The following is a 13,247-nucleotide window of genomic DNA, read 5'->3' on the forward strand; positions in this document are numbered from 1 at the left end:
AACGCTTAGGGAAAAAAGAGCTACAAACAAATCCTCCACTCCTTTTAGTAGGCTGGTTTTCATAGTGGCATAGTGGTAGTAATTCTGAAACTACTTCAGGTGTTTTGTAGAATTCAACCAATGAGTAAATGGTTGATGTTATTGGTAGCCAGGGTTCTTACTGTGGAAGAAGGCGGTATTAATATGGAATGAGGGAATGCAAACAAAAATTTGTGCAGTTTGATTGGAATTGGAGGTATCGATATAAACTCATGATTATACACACACACATTTATGTACATGGATGTTTTCTTCCCCCTAGATCTGTCTGCTGAAAGGGCTTAGAAGCAATGAACACACATTGCACATAGCAATGAGCAAACATAGTGCTCGGATCTTGGTTTCTAAATACCATCCTCTACTAAATGGAACCAGGGTTCCATGCAGGAATGAGTAATTCCAGGTTTGGGGCAGGGAAGTATAAGATAGGCCAGAAAGTAAGAAAATACTTGTTATTTAAAAAAAAAAAAGAGAGAGAGAGAGAGAGACGTGTCAAAATAACACAAGAGTCAGCATGAAAAGATCGATTCACACTGGACAAATGTGGGATAATTTGAACATGAAAATAACTGAGGACAGTATATTATAACCTATATTAAAAAAAATGAATGAGTGGAAGGAAGGGAGGGAGGGAGGAAAAGGGTAGGCTCTTCCTAGAGTAGAATGCAAACTGATAAATGTGGAGGGAGTGGAAGAGTTGGGAAAAGCCATTTTGCAACCATTGTAGTAAAGACTGGTGTGGACAAGAATCAAAATGGATGCTGTATGTGAGGTGGGGGAGTTTGATGAGGAACAGAAAACTTGCACTGTCTCAGAGTGTCTCCCCAAAATTGTTTATTAATTGCAAGGGAAAAAATAATAACTATACAATAGAAAAATCAAAAAAACATACAATGGAGACAACTTGATCAAAATTAACATCTCCAGTGAGGTGCAAATGAACCTCATGTGCCTTCAGATGTGATTACCTGAGAAGAATGTAACATACTTCTACAGTATCCTGGCCAGGAAAGCATAACCTGAAGCTACTCTACAGGAAACTTCAGACAAAGCCAATACTGGGACAACTGACAAAACTGGAATGTGGCCTATAGGTGAGAAAAAATTACCATACCAATGCTAAATTTCCTTACTTTTGATAACTGTATTTTGGTTATGTTGATAAATGCTGTAATATTAAAAAGTAAAGAAGAATAATGTATGCCATCTACTCTCAAATGGTTCAGTAAAAAGAAAAAAATTTAAAAGTATACGAGGCCACATTCACACACACAAATAGAATTATGAAGCAAATGTGGTAAAATGTAAAAAATTACTGAATCCATATAAAAGGTATACTAGAGTTCTTTATAATTATTACAACTTTTCAGCAAATTTGAAATTATTTCAAAATAAAGTTAGCAGGAAAAAGAGGACCACATATGTACAAGTTTCCTACAATATTGGGCATTTCTCTCCAAAGAACAGTTACATACTCAAAGTTAAAGGCAAATTAAATCTGAAGAATACCTGTTGACAGATAGTCCTCAGTACATATCTAGCATATTCTCTTAAATTGGCAGTTTCTATGGAAATGCTTTTCCCACAGGATTTTGAATTTTGTGAGGCAGTCCAGATATCATCAGCATTTCCATCACGTCGTAAACCCCTCATGGTGAAGTCGTCATTCTTTAAAGAGCTGACATTGTTACTGCCAATTTTGGCATCTCCTAAATAACAGAATCACAAAAGCAAAATCATAGACGTTCAAAATATTGCCAAATATTTGGGAAATAAATGAGGCAAGCATTCAGGGATTTAAAATATATGAATGGGATCATCATTGCATAGTCAGTTGTTCAGCAATAGAGAGAAGGGATTGAGAGAGTAAATGCTAGAACCCTGAGAAGTTTCATCAGACATGGGAAAAAAACCAACCAACCAAACAAACAAAAACATGTTCAAGGCTCATTCTTTATTTCGTTTACAGAATTAAGTATGCTTTCACCAAACTTGGCAAGGCCATTATGAATCACACTTAATAATCACAGAACATTGATTTCACCGATATTTCAAGCATGAACGTATTCAAATTCATTTGACTTATAGACAAGGAAAAAATGGGTTACTCACCCTTCTAGATGTCCCTTTTCCATTTCTTCTCTTACAATGACTTATTTTCTATCCATAGGTCAAGAGAAAAGTTTTGCCTTAGCCCACCTTACTAGCAACTTCTTGACAAGAGAGATTTATTTCCCTGGGAATGGAAAAGGGCAATGCATACTAAGGAAGCCCTGGAAAACAGGGCATTCATTGAATAACCCATGTCTTTCACTTTCCTCTCTGTAAACATCCAAATTACAAAACCTCACCTGATCAACCTCTAATACACTCAATAAAACGAAGCTCAGGAAAGTGTTTTCCTCATTACAAAGTTCTGGGGCCGGGGAGGGGAACTGAGCAGAATGGTTGAATAGCTGGAAATAAGAAATCTTCTCTAGCCATGAAAGACAAGTAATTGTCATATTTTAAAAGTGAGAAATTAATATAATTTGGTAATAAAGATTGCCAAATGACAACAGAGCCTCCAAACTCTTGCCTGTTTACCGACAGGATCATAAGCATTGAACAGGAAAAATTCCTGGAACCAACAAATGAGTTTAGATGAGGCCCTCACTGCTTCACTGTAAGTGAAACCAAGGTCGGGTCAGTGCAAAAAGCCTTTTAAAACCCACAGGTCAACCAAGAAAAAGTTTTGACTGTGCTGAAAAAATTTCAGAAAATCAGAATTGCTTAGTGAATATTTGCTTATAAAATCATAAGGGGGGGAGGAATAAATAATACATTTCAACTCATCAATATCTTATTACGTATTATACATTTCTCATTCAAATACTCATACAAAAAAGCACCAAGTTCACTCCACTCACAGACGTTTATTTAATTCAACAGAGCTCTTCAGGAGCTGAAACAAAGACCAAATTCTACATGTACCAACATTTAGCATGCTTTTTCCAACCTTAGGTGTATAAACAACTATTTCCACACCTTGAGGTAAACTACTACAGAAATTAGAATCCAGATTCTATAAAACAACCCTATCTCCCTAACTCAAAATAGATCCTAGTGGATAGGACTTGAGAGAACATTGAGAATGACATGGTGAGGTAGATAAAACTGCAAAAACAAAACAAAGAAACAAACACCTGTGCCAGTCCTAGTCTACGAGATCCTCATTCAGTTTAGATGTTAGGATGACAGAGAAGGTCTGGAAGGCTGTGCCAGAACCTTCTGTAATGGTAGAGACAATAGAATAAACACAGTGTTCAGGGACTGCCTGGTCCAAGGGTCTGCTGACATTCAACTAGCCTGATCCTGACTTCTCAGACCTGAAGAACCCTCCATTGCTTAGGAAGCTGTAAAATCTACCAAGAACTGGGGCCAATTAAAAAGGTCAAGGAAAGGCAATCAAAGAAAAATAAACAGGTGATTATGCATTGAGATTAAAATATGGTTATCTGGATATTTAAAGAGGTTGGCAAATTGTACTTGGGATTAGACCAGTCCTACAAATCAAGGGGATAACGTCTAGATGGGACGTGTCTTGGTTTCTGCCATTAAAATATCTATCGCTTATGCATTCACACTTCCAACATTCGTGTATGGAAAACCTACTATTTAGTTTCTCTCATGGGCATAAGAGATACCACAGCAAAAATGTGAGTCCCTGACTTCATGGTACGTACATATATTTATTAAATAGAATTGACCAGCCAGCTTTCCTTTCAAAGGTAATCAGAGTAGAGAAATCTGACTGAAATGAGCATTTAATGTTGGCTGCACAATATTACAAGCTCAGAGGAGAGGGTGTGGCCCTCCGTGTGGCTCTACCTTTCCCTTTCTACTACAAAACCATGGGCATTGCAAAAGGAGTGTGTGTGTGTGTGTGTGTGTGTGTGTGTGTGTGTGTGTGTGTGTGTGTGTGTGTGTGTGTGTGAAGGCAAACTTTTAGTAGTTTGTTTTATGAAAACCCTGTTATGCTTCCTCATCATCACCAAATAACACTTCTCAAGCAGGAGTATAAAGGGTCAGGGTATATTCTAAAACATGTTTAAGACTCATCTACAACAATTCCTATCCACTCAGTAAATTTAGTTCCAGTCAAAGGAAGCCCCCTTGGAACATTAGAGACAACTTTTATTTAGTCAAGAACATAAGAGAGTGCCCAAAGTTGAAATTAGGCAGTGTGAATTCAAGACTTCCTAATCTTTCAAATCCTAAATGATTTATAGGATAAAAATGTCTTAAGGAATTGCACTGTAAATGAACAGAAAAGACAATACTACTACTCCTGGAGAATAAATATCAATAAAGATATAAGGATGTCTTGGACATTACAAATTAAATGAAAACAGTGTGATATCCAATATTGATTTATCAACTGTATCAATATCATTGCAATTATCACCTCATTCATGAAAAAAATTAAGGCAGATGGACATAAACTTGTCTAGGGTCACAATGGAAGCAGAATAACTAAGATTAAAACCCAGATTTTCTGGTGCTCTAGTCCTAGAATATAATATGAAACTTAAACCTTTAGATAGATTACCAAATCAACTATGTCCATCACAAAGCGTGACTTCTGCCAACAAATGAAGTCAAAACAACCCTGTGGGTCTAAGGATCTATAGTACATCAGAATGAGACATCCTTCAGTTAAAATGCCACCAAAAAAGTATTATATTTAAATTCCCCCAAAATTGTAGATAAGGGACAGACTCCTCCAAGGCCAACTGAACATGAACTTGGAAATGCCAACTAATTTTTCCAGGAGAACAAACAAACAAAAATATGTTTCTAATAATATTAATTAGAGTTAAACCTGAATACAAATTATTTTGTCTCAGTTTCTGGTGATTAACCAAGCTGAGTGCCAGGATAGTCTTACCAAGCATCATAATTGCTTTTAAGACAGCAAACACCGCTCCCACTTCAATGCTGTTGTGAGCAGCGGCTAAGAGGTGTCTATCACAGGACGATCTTATTCCGGGGAAAGGTTTGCCTATGAGGAAAACAACAAACCTTTAATAGTCTCATATCCATCATTAACCATCTTTTGTAACCATTTACAGTCAGCAGGGCCTTTCATTGTCAGACTGTGGGCGCTTAATTGCTATGAGCTAGCTTTAATTGATGCTTCATGGATTCACTAAGAAACACTGCCAGTATTCCTTACTTAACCTTTTCTTTTTAAATATTAAGACAATGGTGTTGTTCTTTAGAGAGATGTATCAAAAAAATTAGGAGGACTTTTATCCACTTCTGCTGTCTCACACACACACACACACACACACACACACACGGAAATGATCTTTAGGAAAAGAATGCAGTAACACCCCTAGAATTCTTACCTTATTCCTTTCACCTTAGTAAAAGAATAAATGCATCACCATTGCCCTAAACTGCTATGGTGTGTTTTATAAGCAACACACACAGTATGTTGGAGGATCATGCTGCCCACCAGCTTGGCCTGGCTGAGGAGAAGAGGTATTTTTATTGTTTATTAACTCTTTTTTTTTTTTTTTTTTTTTTTTTGCTGTACGCGGGCCTCTCACTGCTGTGGCCTCTCCCGTTGCGGAGCACAGGCTCCGGACACACAGGCTCCGCGGCCATGGCTCGCGGGCCCAGCCGCTCCGCGGCATGTGGGATCTTCCGGGATCGGGGCACGAACCCGTGTCCCCTGCATCGGCAGGCGGACTCTCAACCACTGCGCCACCAGGGAAGCCCTGTTTATTAACTCTTGATGTGAGTTTCTCAATACATCCTGAGATTACCTACATGAAAGGTGCTGACAGCCCTCTCAATGGCCATACCCCATGCCTTCATCGCCTCAAAGCAAGCCCACCAAAATCAGGAAGGAAATTACAGAATGGACAGCCTACTTGGTCAACTTCAGCATATGGCTCCAAATGAAAGTGTTATCAGAGATATTTCAGCTGTCAGCTCACCGGTTGCTTGAGGTAATAGGCAGGCCTGGGGAGCTCGGAAGAGATGAAGCAGGAGTCGGCATGTCATTCTCGCCCCAGGCTCCGCGTCTGCATCTCCACAAGCTAGGAGAGAGGGATTTTAAAAGCAAGTTTTCTAACATATTCAAGAACACGTCTTCCACATTTCTATTATGCTAAATTTTCTGGAATAATTTAAATACATGCTTCTTACGGTAAAAAGTAAGACACGGTCTATGCTTTTCTGAGAAACCTGAATCCTTCCTTAAAAGCAAGTACTGAAAGTGTCATTTCCAACCTCTTCCATTGGGATCCATGTGACTTTGTTTGGAATAACTATTATAAATTCTACCATCTCTACCTTGATGCCATATCACCGCCCAATGCATGTTCCCTTAAATTCTACTTTTTCACTGCCTTTTAATAGTTAGAAACCACTGCACCAAGAAAACAATGAAATAACCGACGGCGTTCTTGGATGCAGCCTTACCTGCGGCTAGGAGAGAGGGAAGAGCGACGTGCTGCACGACGTCCTCCAGGGAGAAACACTGTCGTGCTATCAGAATAGCAATGAAAGTAGCTAATGAATCATGGAATGAAAGGTCACTCACCTTCAAGAAAAACATTGACACGTTTTAATACCTAACACCCTTTTAAGTAACATCTAAGATTAATATCTAAGAGAATGTAGGCAATACGAATAAGATCTCAAATCCCAAAATGAACCAGTGGAGTGAAATGATTTATAATTATTATCCTCTAGGCCTCCTTCTACTTTATAAGACAAAGAATGAGGTCTACCCACACCCCCAATGCTTTAAGAAGATACTAAGTTTTAGCTTGAGTATATGTAACTGAAAAACAAAACAATAAAACAGCAGAATCGAGAAATCCCTGAAAGATGCAGCATAAATAAGCCTTTTTAGCAGAATGCAGTATAATCCAGTGTTGCAGGGGAAGACCCTTAGGAAGCAACAGAAAACAAGGAGGTTCCCCTAATTGAAAAACAAGCCTTATTAATGTTTTAGAGTCCCTTTTGGGAATAACCAATAACGATTTTGTAATATAATTAAATCAGTTTTGAAAACAACTTTGAAAATTCCCACCCAACTCCTAAATTTAAAGAGGAAAGAGTGAAGGTGAGTGAGACAGAGAATGAAAGAGGAGAAAGAGGAGGAAAATTAATTCATTCAGAGTGGAAACCTCTACCCTTTACAGATCCCACAAGACTTTGACAGAAAATAATAAGAAAAACAGCTGTAATAGCAGCCTCCACATTAAGTTGTCCTATATGCCAGCGACTACGGTTAGAGATTTACAAAGATCACCTCATTTAAGGGCACACCACTGTGAGGTTCATACTATTATTAATTCCAACTTTACAAATGAGGGAACAAGCAGAGGTAAAGTGAAACAAAAAACAACTGAGAGATTAAGGAACTACGTTAAAGATAAAAATGTGGGTCTTTTTCTGTCTGGAAGAGCAGGTCACAGATATGAGTTTTACATCTTAGGTGCCCACAGAATGGAGTAGGATTGTCCACCTGGTCTTCAGATACCAGAACTAGGAAATAAACCTTCAACGGGGAGCCAGTTTTTAAAATGATAAAGTTCTTCTATACATGAGATATACTAATATGCAACACAAATTACTGCAAGAAGCGATGGAAGTGATAGGCAGAAATAAAGAATCCAGATGGATTTTTAAGAAATTCACACACCATGGATGCAATATGCTATCTGAGGATATCTGTGATCCATAAAGGATATCTCTTCATAAGCTTCCAGACACTATCACTAAGAAAGACTGGACACCCCTCTGAATCTGAGCCTGGATGTCCTGATTCCACACAAAAGAACCTATACTCTTAGATGGTTGTTTTTTTCATTCTAAGAAAACAAACTGGTTGTCTTCAGAATGCAAACTGCTTTAGTTAAATTATGTCCTATGCCATGAGGAACCCAACGCACTTGGTAAAAACTATGAACAAACCACTCTGAGGAGACCATACAGAAGAAATCTCAGCTAACAACAAGGAAACTCTTGGCATCTCCACTCTAGATTAGGCTATCTATTTTATGTTGATTTTTTCCCTTTATTTATTCTTGGCAACCACACTCTGGTTTATTGCTTTCAAGGAGAGAAAGAAAAAATAATTTACAATATTTCAGTTAATAGTTGAGTCAACTAAAAAAAATTACTAGCTAAATATTTAATTGCACAGTTGAGTTTTTAAATGAAAAAGAAAACTTACATCTACAGTGCAAAGTACATCATTAAACCCCCAGACGTGGTTTGAAGAACAACAAAGAGCCTTCAGGACTCCCAGCCATTCTGAACTGAGAACAGTGCAGCAGGCCGTCAGCTCGGAGGAGAAATTGGCTATGTCATTAATCCTAGAAAGAAGAAAAAGAATATAGAAGAAAGTAACAAAAGAGAAATACATATGATAAACTTAATGAACACATAATTTCAATATAATCAAACATGGCAGTCATTTCTTAGATTCAAGGATATAATAAAAATCCACTTGTCAAATAACCTAGTAGAACCTGGAGCAGAAGGGAAAGGAAATGTCTTCAAATGGTTGCTATTGGTTTGGCCAAAAAGTTCATTCAGTTAATGAATACATTGTTCAGTAAAGTTCTGGGAGAAAATGAAAAATGTATCTTTTATCTTTACTTAAAACCGAATGAACTTTTTGAGCAAGCCAATATTTAATGCTGTTGAGCAACAAACAATAACCAGTATAGATGTCAATTAACATATTTTTAGTTCTGTGAACAAATCTGACCTGTAAATTCACATTTTTAAGGGCATCAAAAAAATTAAAAGGTCAGTCTAAATCCAGTGTTTTCAAAACCTGTGTCTTTTTCATTTGTATTTTTGTTATATATGTTTTTGAAAACATACCAGATAACTTACAGATTATATCTAGAGCATCTCACACCAGATCAATAAGCCAGGTTAAGAAAATCATGGAATAGAGCAGAAGTAAATGCAGGAATAAAATAAGATTTGAAAACAAACAAACAAAAGCCAAATGTCTGCTTAGGCAATTATTAAAGCCCTTAATTTCAAAGGAGCAGCCATGCAACAACTGTGTGGTTAATCGTGAATCCCAGCTCACCTTCCAGCATCCTGATGGCCCATACATACATTCATGAGTGTGTTGCAGACGAAGCTGTAGCGATTGGCTGCATTGTCACTAAGGATCTTGCCCAGCATTGAGTAGTTGATGCTACGGGCTGAGGGATTCTCAATAAAATCCATCATGAAGTCTGGATCCCATCGCAAGTTAGAATTTGCAGGAATCACATTATTATATATGGTTTGCTTTACTTTTGAACAGGCACTACTGAGGTTACAAGAAGAAGAGTTAAAAGACAAAACAAAACTAAAATAACTAGAAAGGTATTTCATTTAAGGACAGATTAAATGGCAGCTGTAATGTATTCCTAGAGAAGGTTTGCATTATGCGTTCTTGATTCCAACTTCCTAATAATCAGCACCTGACACAGTGCTTGGAATGTGCTAGTTCAATAGTTACTGAATGGATGGAAGAACAAAACAAGAATAAGACATCTGGGTACTAATCTTAATTATTTTCTAAGTCTTTTTTACATCTTACATGCTTTAAAAAAATAAAAGAATCTACTATGGCTTCCAACAACTGTCTCTGAACAGTGGTTGGAAAGTGCTATTACTTAAGAATAATAAAAATGGATTGGATTACACATCAGGAACAACTTGGTGTTTCAGTCCTAATCATTCATCCTGTAAAGCGATTCCTCTCAGTACAAAGTATCTGGAGGGTTCATGTGCCATGGCTACTCTGGGCATCATGGTACAGCTGAGAAAGAGAGGCTCACTCCCCGCCTTCAAGGAGCTTAAATTCTAGTAGGGGGATATGGGGAATACATACATTCTATGAGTACAGAAACTATTGCATTGTTCCTAAAAATTTATCTCACTGTACTTCTCAGCAGTATCGAGAGTTTTTTAAGAGCGTGGTCTACCACATTCAGAGTTACATCTGAAGAAAATGCAGAATATTATAAATTTATAAAGGGAATTAGAAAGCATCCCCTCTAATCCTGCTCTGCAGATGAGGCTGAAGCATGACCTGATTTCAAAGCTCAGATTCCATGTACACTTCGCTATTCTAGCCCAATTGCTGTGGATAACAAATCCATAAGCCACAATTCACCTTCTCTATTCAAGAGTTCTTTTAAGCAGCAGAGACTCTTTTCCTTTTAGATTAAGTTTTGGCAGCAAATTTATTTGTGATCAAGGCAACACATGTCTTAGTCTTATGCACCTACATAAACAGTAGCCAGGAATGATTTCCTCAAAAATGAAAAGACATACAGACTCTTCACCCTAAGCTGTTAACATTGACAACTGCTTTAAGAAAACTGAGATTGTTCAGTTCACTGTTTACCAAAAAGTGACTTTAGACTTCCTCCTTCAGAATCACCTCTGGGGCACCTGTTAAAAATAAAAGACTCCTGGGCCTCACTGCAGGTGTACTGAATCTGTATGCTTAAAAAGCAGTCCCAGGGCTTCCCTGGTGGTGCAGTGGTTGAGAGTCTGCCTGCCGATGCAGGGGACATGGGTTCGTGCCCCGGTCCAGGAGGATCCCACATGCCGCAGAGCGGCTGGGCCCGTGAGCCATGGCCGCTGAGCCTGTGCGTCAGGAGCCTGTGCTCCGCAACGGGAGAGGCCACAACAGTGAGAGGTCCGCGTACCGCAAAAAAAAAAAAAGTAGTCCCAGGTAAAACTAAGTACCAAATATGCGTGGGAAACACTGAGCCAAGAGAGAGGACTAAAGCCACCCACTAAGTGGCAGCAAGTACGATCTTCTATACTCTTTTTCTTCGCCTACAACTTATATAAAAACTTGTCAGGGGTGGCTGAAGGATACAAGTTTGCAATCTGAAGTCATGACCTATTCAAAATGACAGAATTATACAGTCCCCAGTGTTTTTAAGAATCTCCCTTTTCCCTGTCTTAACCCTGCCAGGCTGCATATATTCTCACTTAGCAATAGTTCTTAATTTGTTTCATTTTCCCACTAAAAATGAAACAAAAATAAATTTTGCTCTCTGCCGGTTCCCTCCCTAATACCACGTCCCTGGTTTCCTCCACCACCCAATACTCTGAGTCTTTAAGGAAACAGAGTTCTGCAAATAGCAAAGCAGCATCTCTTTTTATTCAACTTTCCATTTAATTCTAACAATCTACCCCTGTCTGTCTTTAGAAACCAAATGAATTCTGCTTTTCTTTCCTAATTTTTATAAGAGTCAGCCTCACTTTTCCATTAGTATAGAGACTTCTCTCAAGCTGATGCCCTCCTACCTCCTCTGGCAGTTTTTCTGAACTCTGTGGTTCATGGTGAAGTCTCATGTCCCTTCATTTCTAGGCTTCATATTTCACTTATTACACTCTTTCCAGATAAGCTCCAGGTTTTAGTGAAATGTTAGCTGCCATCTAGGTCACTCTCAAATTCTTAGCACTCTCTGTTGCAGGCGTACACGGAGTTTAAAAAACCCCAAACCAAAACCAAACAAACAAAAACTCAGACATTTTCCTTCTGAAACTTGCATGTATAAGAAAAAACTGATAGAGTAATGAAAGCAACACCACCTTGAGGCCAAAATGACCTATGTTTAAATCCAGGCTTTATCATTTATTAACTTATAATGAGGAACAGTCATTTGTCGATAGGAAAAATCATTTCTACTTCCTGGGGTTGCTGGGAGGATTAAAGATCTTGATGGAGATAACCCGCCACAGTGCCTGGCACAAAGCAGCGGCTCAATCAGAAGCAGACGTGACTAGTACCCTACTTCCTCCAAATATGATTCTTACACAACTTTACAGATGACGTTTCTGATCTAATCATTAAAACTGGTCTATTAGTATACAAACAGAAGTCTCTGCATATCTAGCTTTTGTCTGACCATTTTTCGTAATCCCAAGCTACAAATAATGCCTGACTTGAAGGTTCCTGAGAAAAACGCAATTCTCTTCCATGGCTTAATCCAGGAAATTTTAGACGGGTAACCGCTTGTGAAACACCATGGTGCTGATGTTAAGTAGCCCCTCAGTTCATGGTTGGTTTCCTAAATCTCCACACAGCCAGTGTGCATTACTTGAATTAACTCATTTAACATGCTTCACCACGCTGCAGGAGCATTAGAGGTCAAATATACGTGGCTTCCTTGGGAAATTTACACGGCAGTCGCAAGAACCGAATCTTGTATGAGAAAGCTCTCTGAAAACTGTAAACTGAAACTGAAAGCGCTCTGTAAAGTAATAGAAGAATATGGGAGCGGGATCGGGGGAGGCTTCCCTGGTGGCGCAGTGGTCGGGGGTCTGCCTGCCCATGCGGGGGGCACAGGTTCGTGCCCCGGTCCAGGAGGATCCCGCGTGCCGCAGAGCGGCTGGGCCCGTGAGCCGTGGCCGCTGAGCCTGCGCGTCCGGAGCCTGTGCTCCGCAACGGGAGAGGCCACAACAGTGAGAGGCCCGCGTACCGCAAAAAAAAAAAAAAAAAAAAAAAAAAAAAAAAAAAAAAAAAGAATACGAAGTATTATTATTACAACATTTCTGTGGAAAGATGGTTCCTAAGACCCACTCAGACATTCCATAAGGGATTATTTTGAAACCTAATTCATTTCATAAAGAACATACTTTCACATTTTTCCCTATCAATACCATTAAAAATATCATGGTTTTTGATTTGGTATATATCATTCTTTAAGCAGATTTTTTTTTTTTTTTTTTTTTTTTTTTTTTGCAGTGCCTACTATGAGCCAGACACTCTTCAAGGTACTGGGATAGAGCAATGAAGAAACTAGAGAAAGTTTCTGCTCTCATGAAGCTTACATTCTAGAAAGGAGCCAGGCCATAAATAAATACACAATGTATGAAATGGGGAGGGGCAAAGTGCTAAAGTTCAGAGAATGATGGAGACCGGGGGGAGGGGCTACTTCCAGTGCGGTGGTCAGGGAGATAGAGCCCTGAACGAACCGTGTGAGGGAGCATCACAAGAGATGTGATAGCAAGTGCAAAAGCCCCAAGGTGGGAGTGTGCTTAGAGTGTTGGGAGACCAATACAGAGGTCCATGTGATGAGAATGGACAGAGAGAAAGTGGTGGAAGACAGGACTGGATCCAGTAGATCCTAAAGGCTAGGTAAGGACTTTGAATTCTATTC

At 38.9% G+C, this 13,247-nt stretch overlaps 1 protein-coding gene across 2 annotated transcripts in view; it reads right to left on the reverse strand.

Annotated features, from left to right (window-relative positions):
- The window catches only part of MED12L (mediator complex subunit 12L), a 318,889-nt gene that overhangs the window by 49,458 nt on the left and 256,184 nt on the right, over positions 1–13,247 (reverse strand). For both annotated transcript variants that reach the window (XM_060100193.1, XM_060100192.1), the window contains 6 exons: positions 9,158–9,385; positions 8,282–8,423; positions 6,517–6,637; positions 6,030–6,131; positions 4,970–5,083; positions 1,549–1,748 (listed from right to left, as the gene is read on the reverse strand). In XM_060100193.1, coding sequence (XP_059956176.1) covers positions 1,549–1,748; positions 4,970–5,083; positions 6,030–6,131; positions 6,517–6,637; positions 8,282–8,423; positions 9,158–9,385 — 907 coding nt within the window. The remainder of the gene's footprint in view (positions 1–1,548; positions 1,749–4,969; positions 5,084–6,029; positions 6,132–6,516; positions 6,638–8,281; positions 8,424–9,157; positions 9,386–13,247) is intronic.

The sequence above is a fragment of the Mesoplodon densirostris genome, chromosome 5 (genome assembly GCF_025265405.1).
Source record: "Mesoplodon densirostris isolate mMesDen1 chromosome 5, mMesDen1 primary haplotype, whole genome shotgun sequence".
Classification (NCBI taxonomy): Eukaryota; Metazoa; Chordata; class Mammalia; order Artiodactyla; family Ziphiidae; genus Mesoplodon; species Mesoplodon densirostris.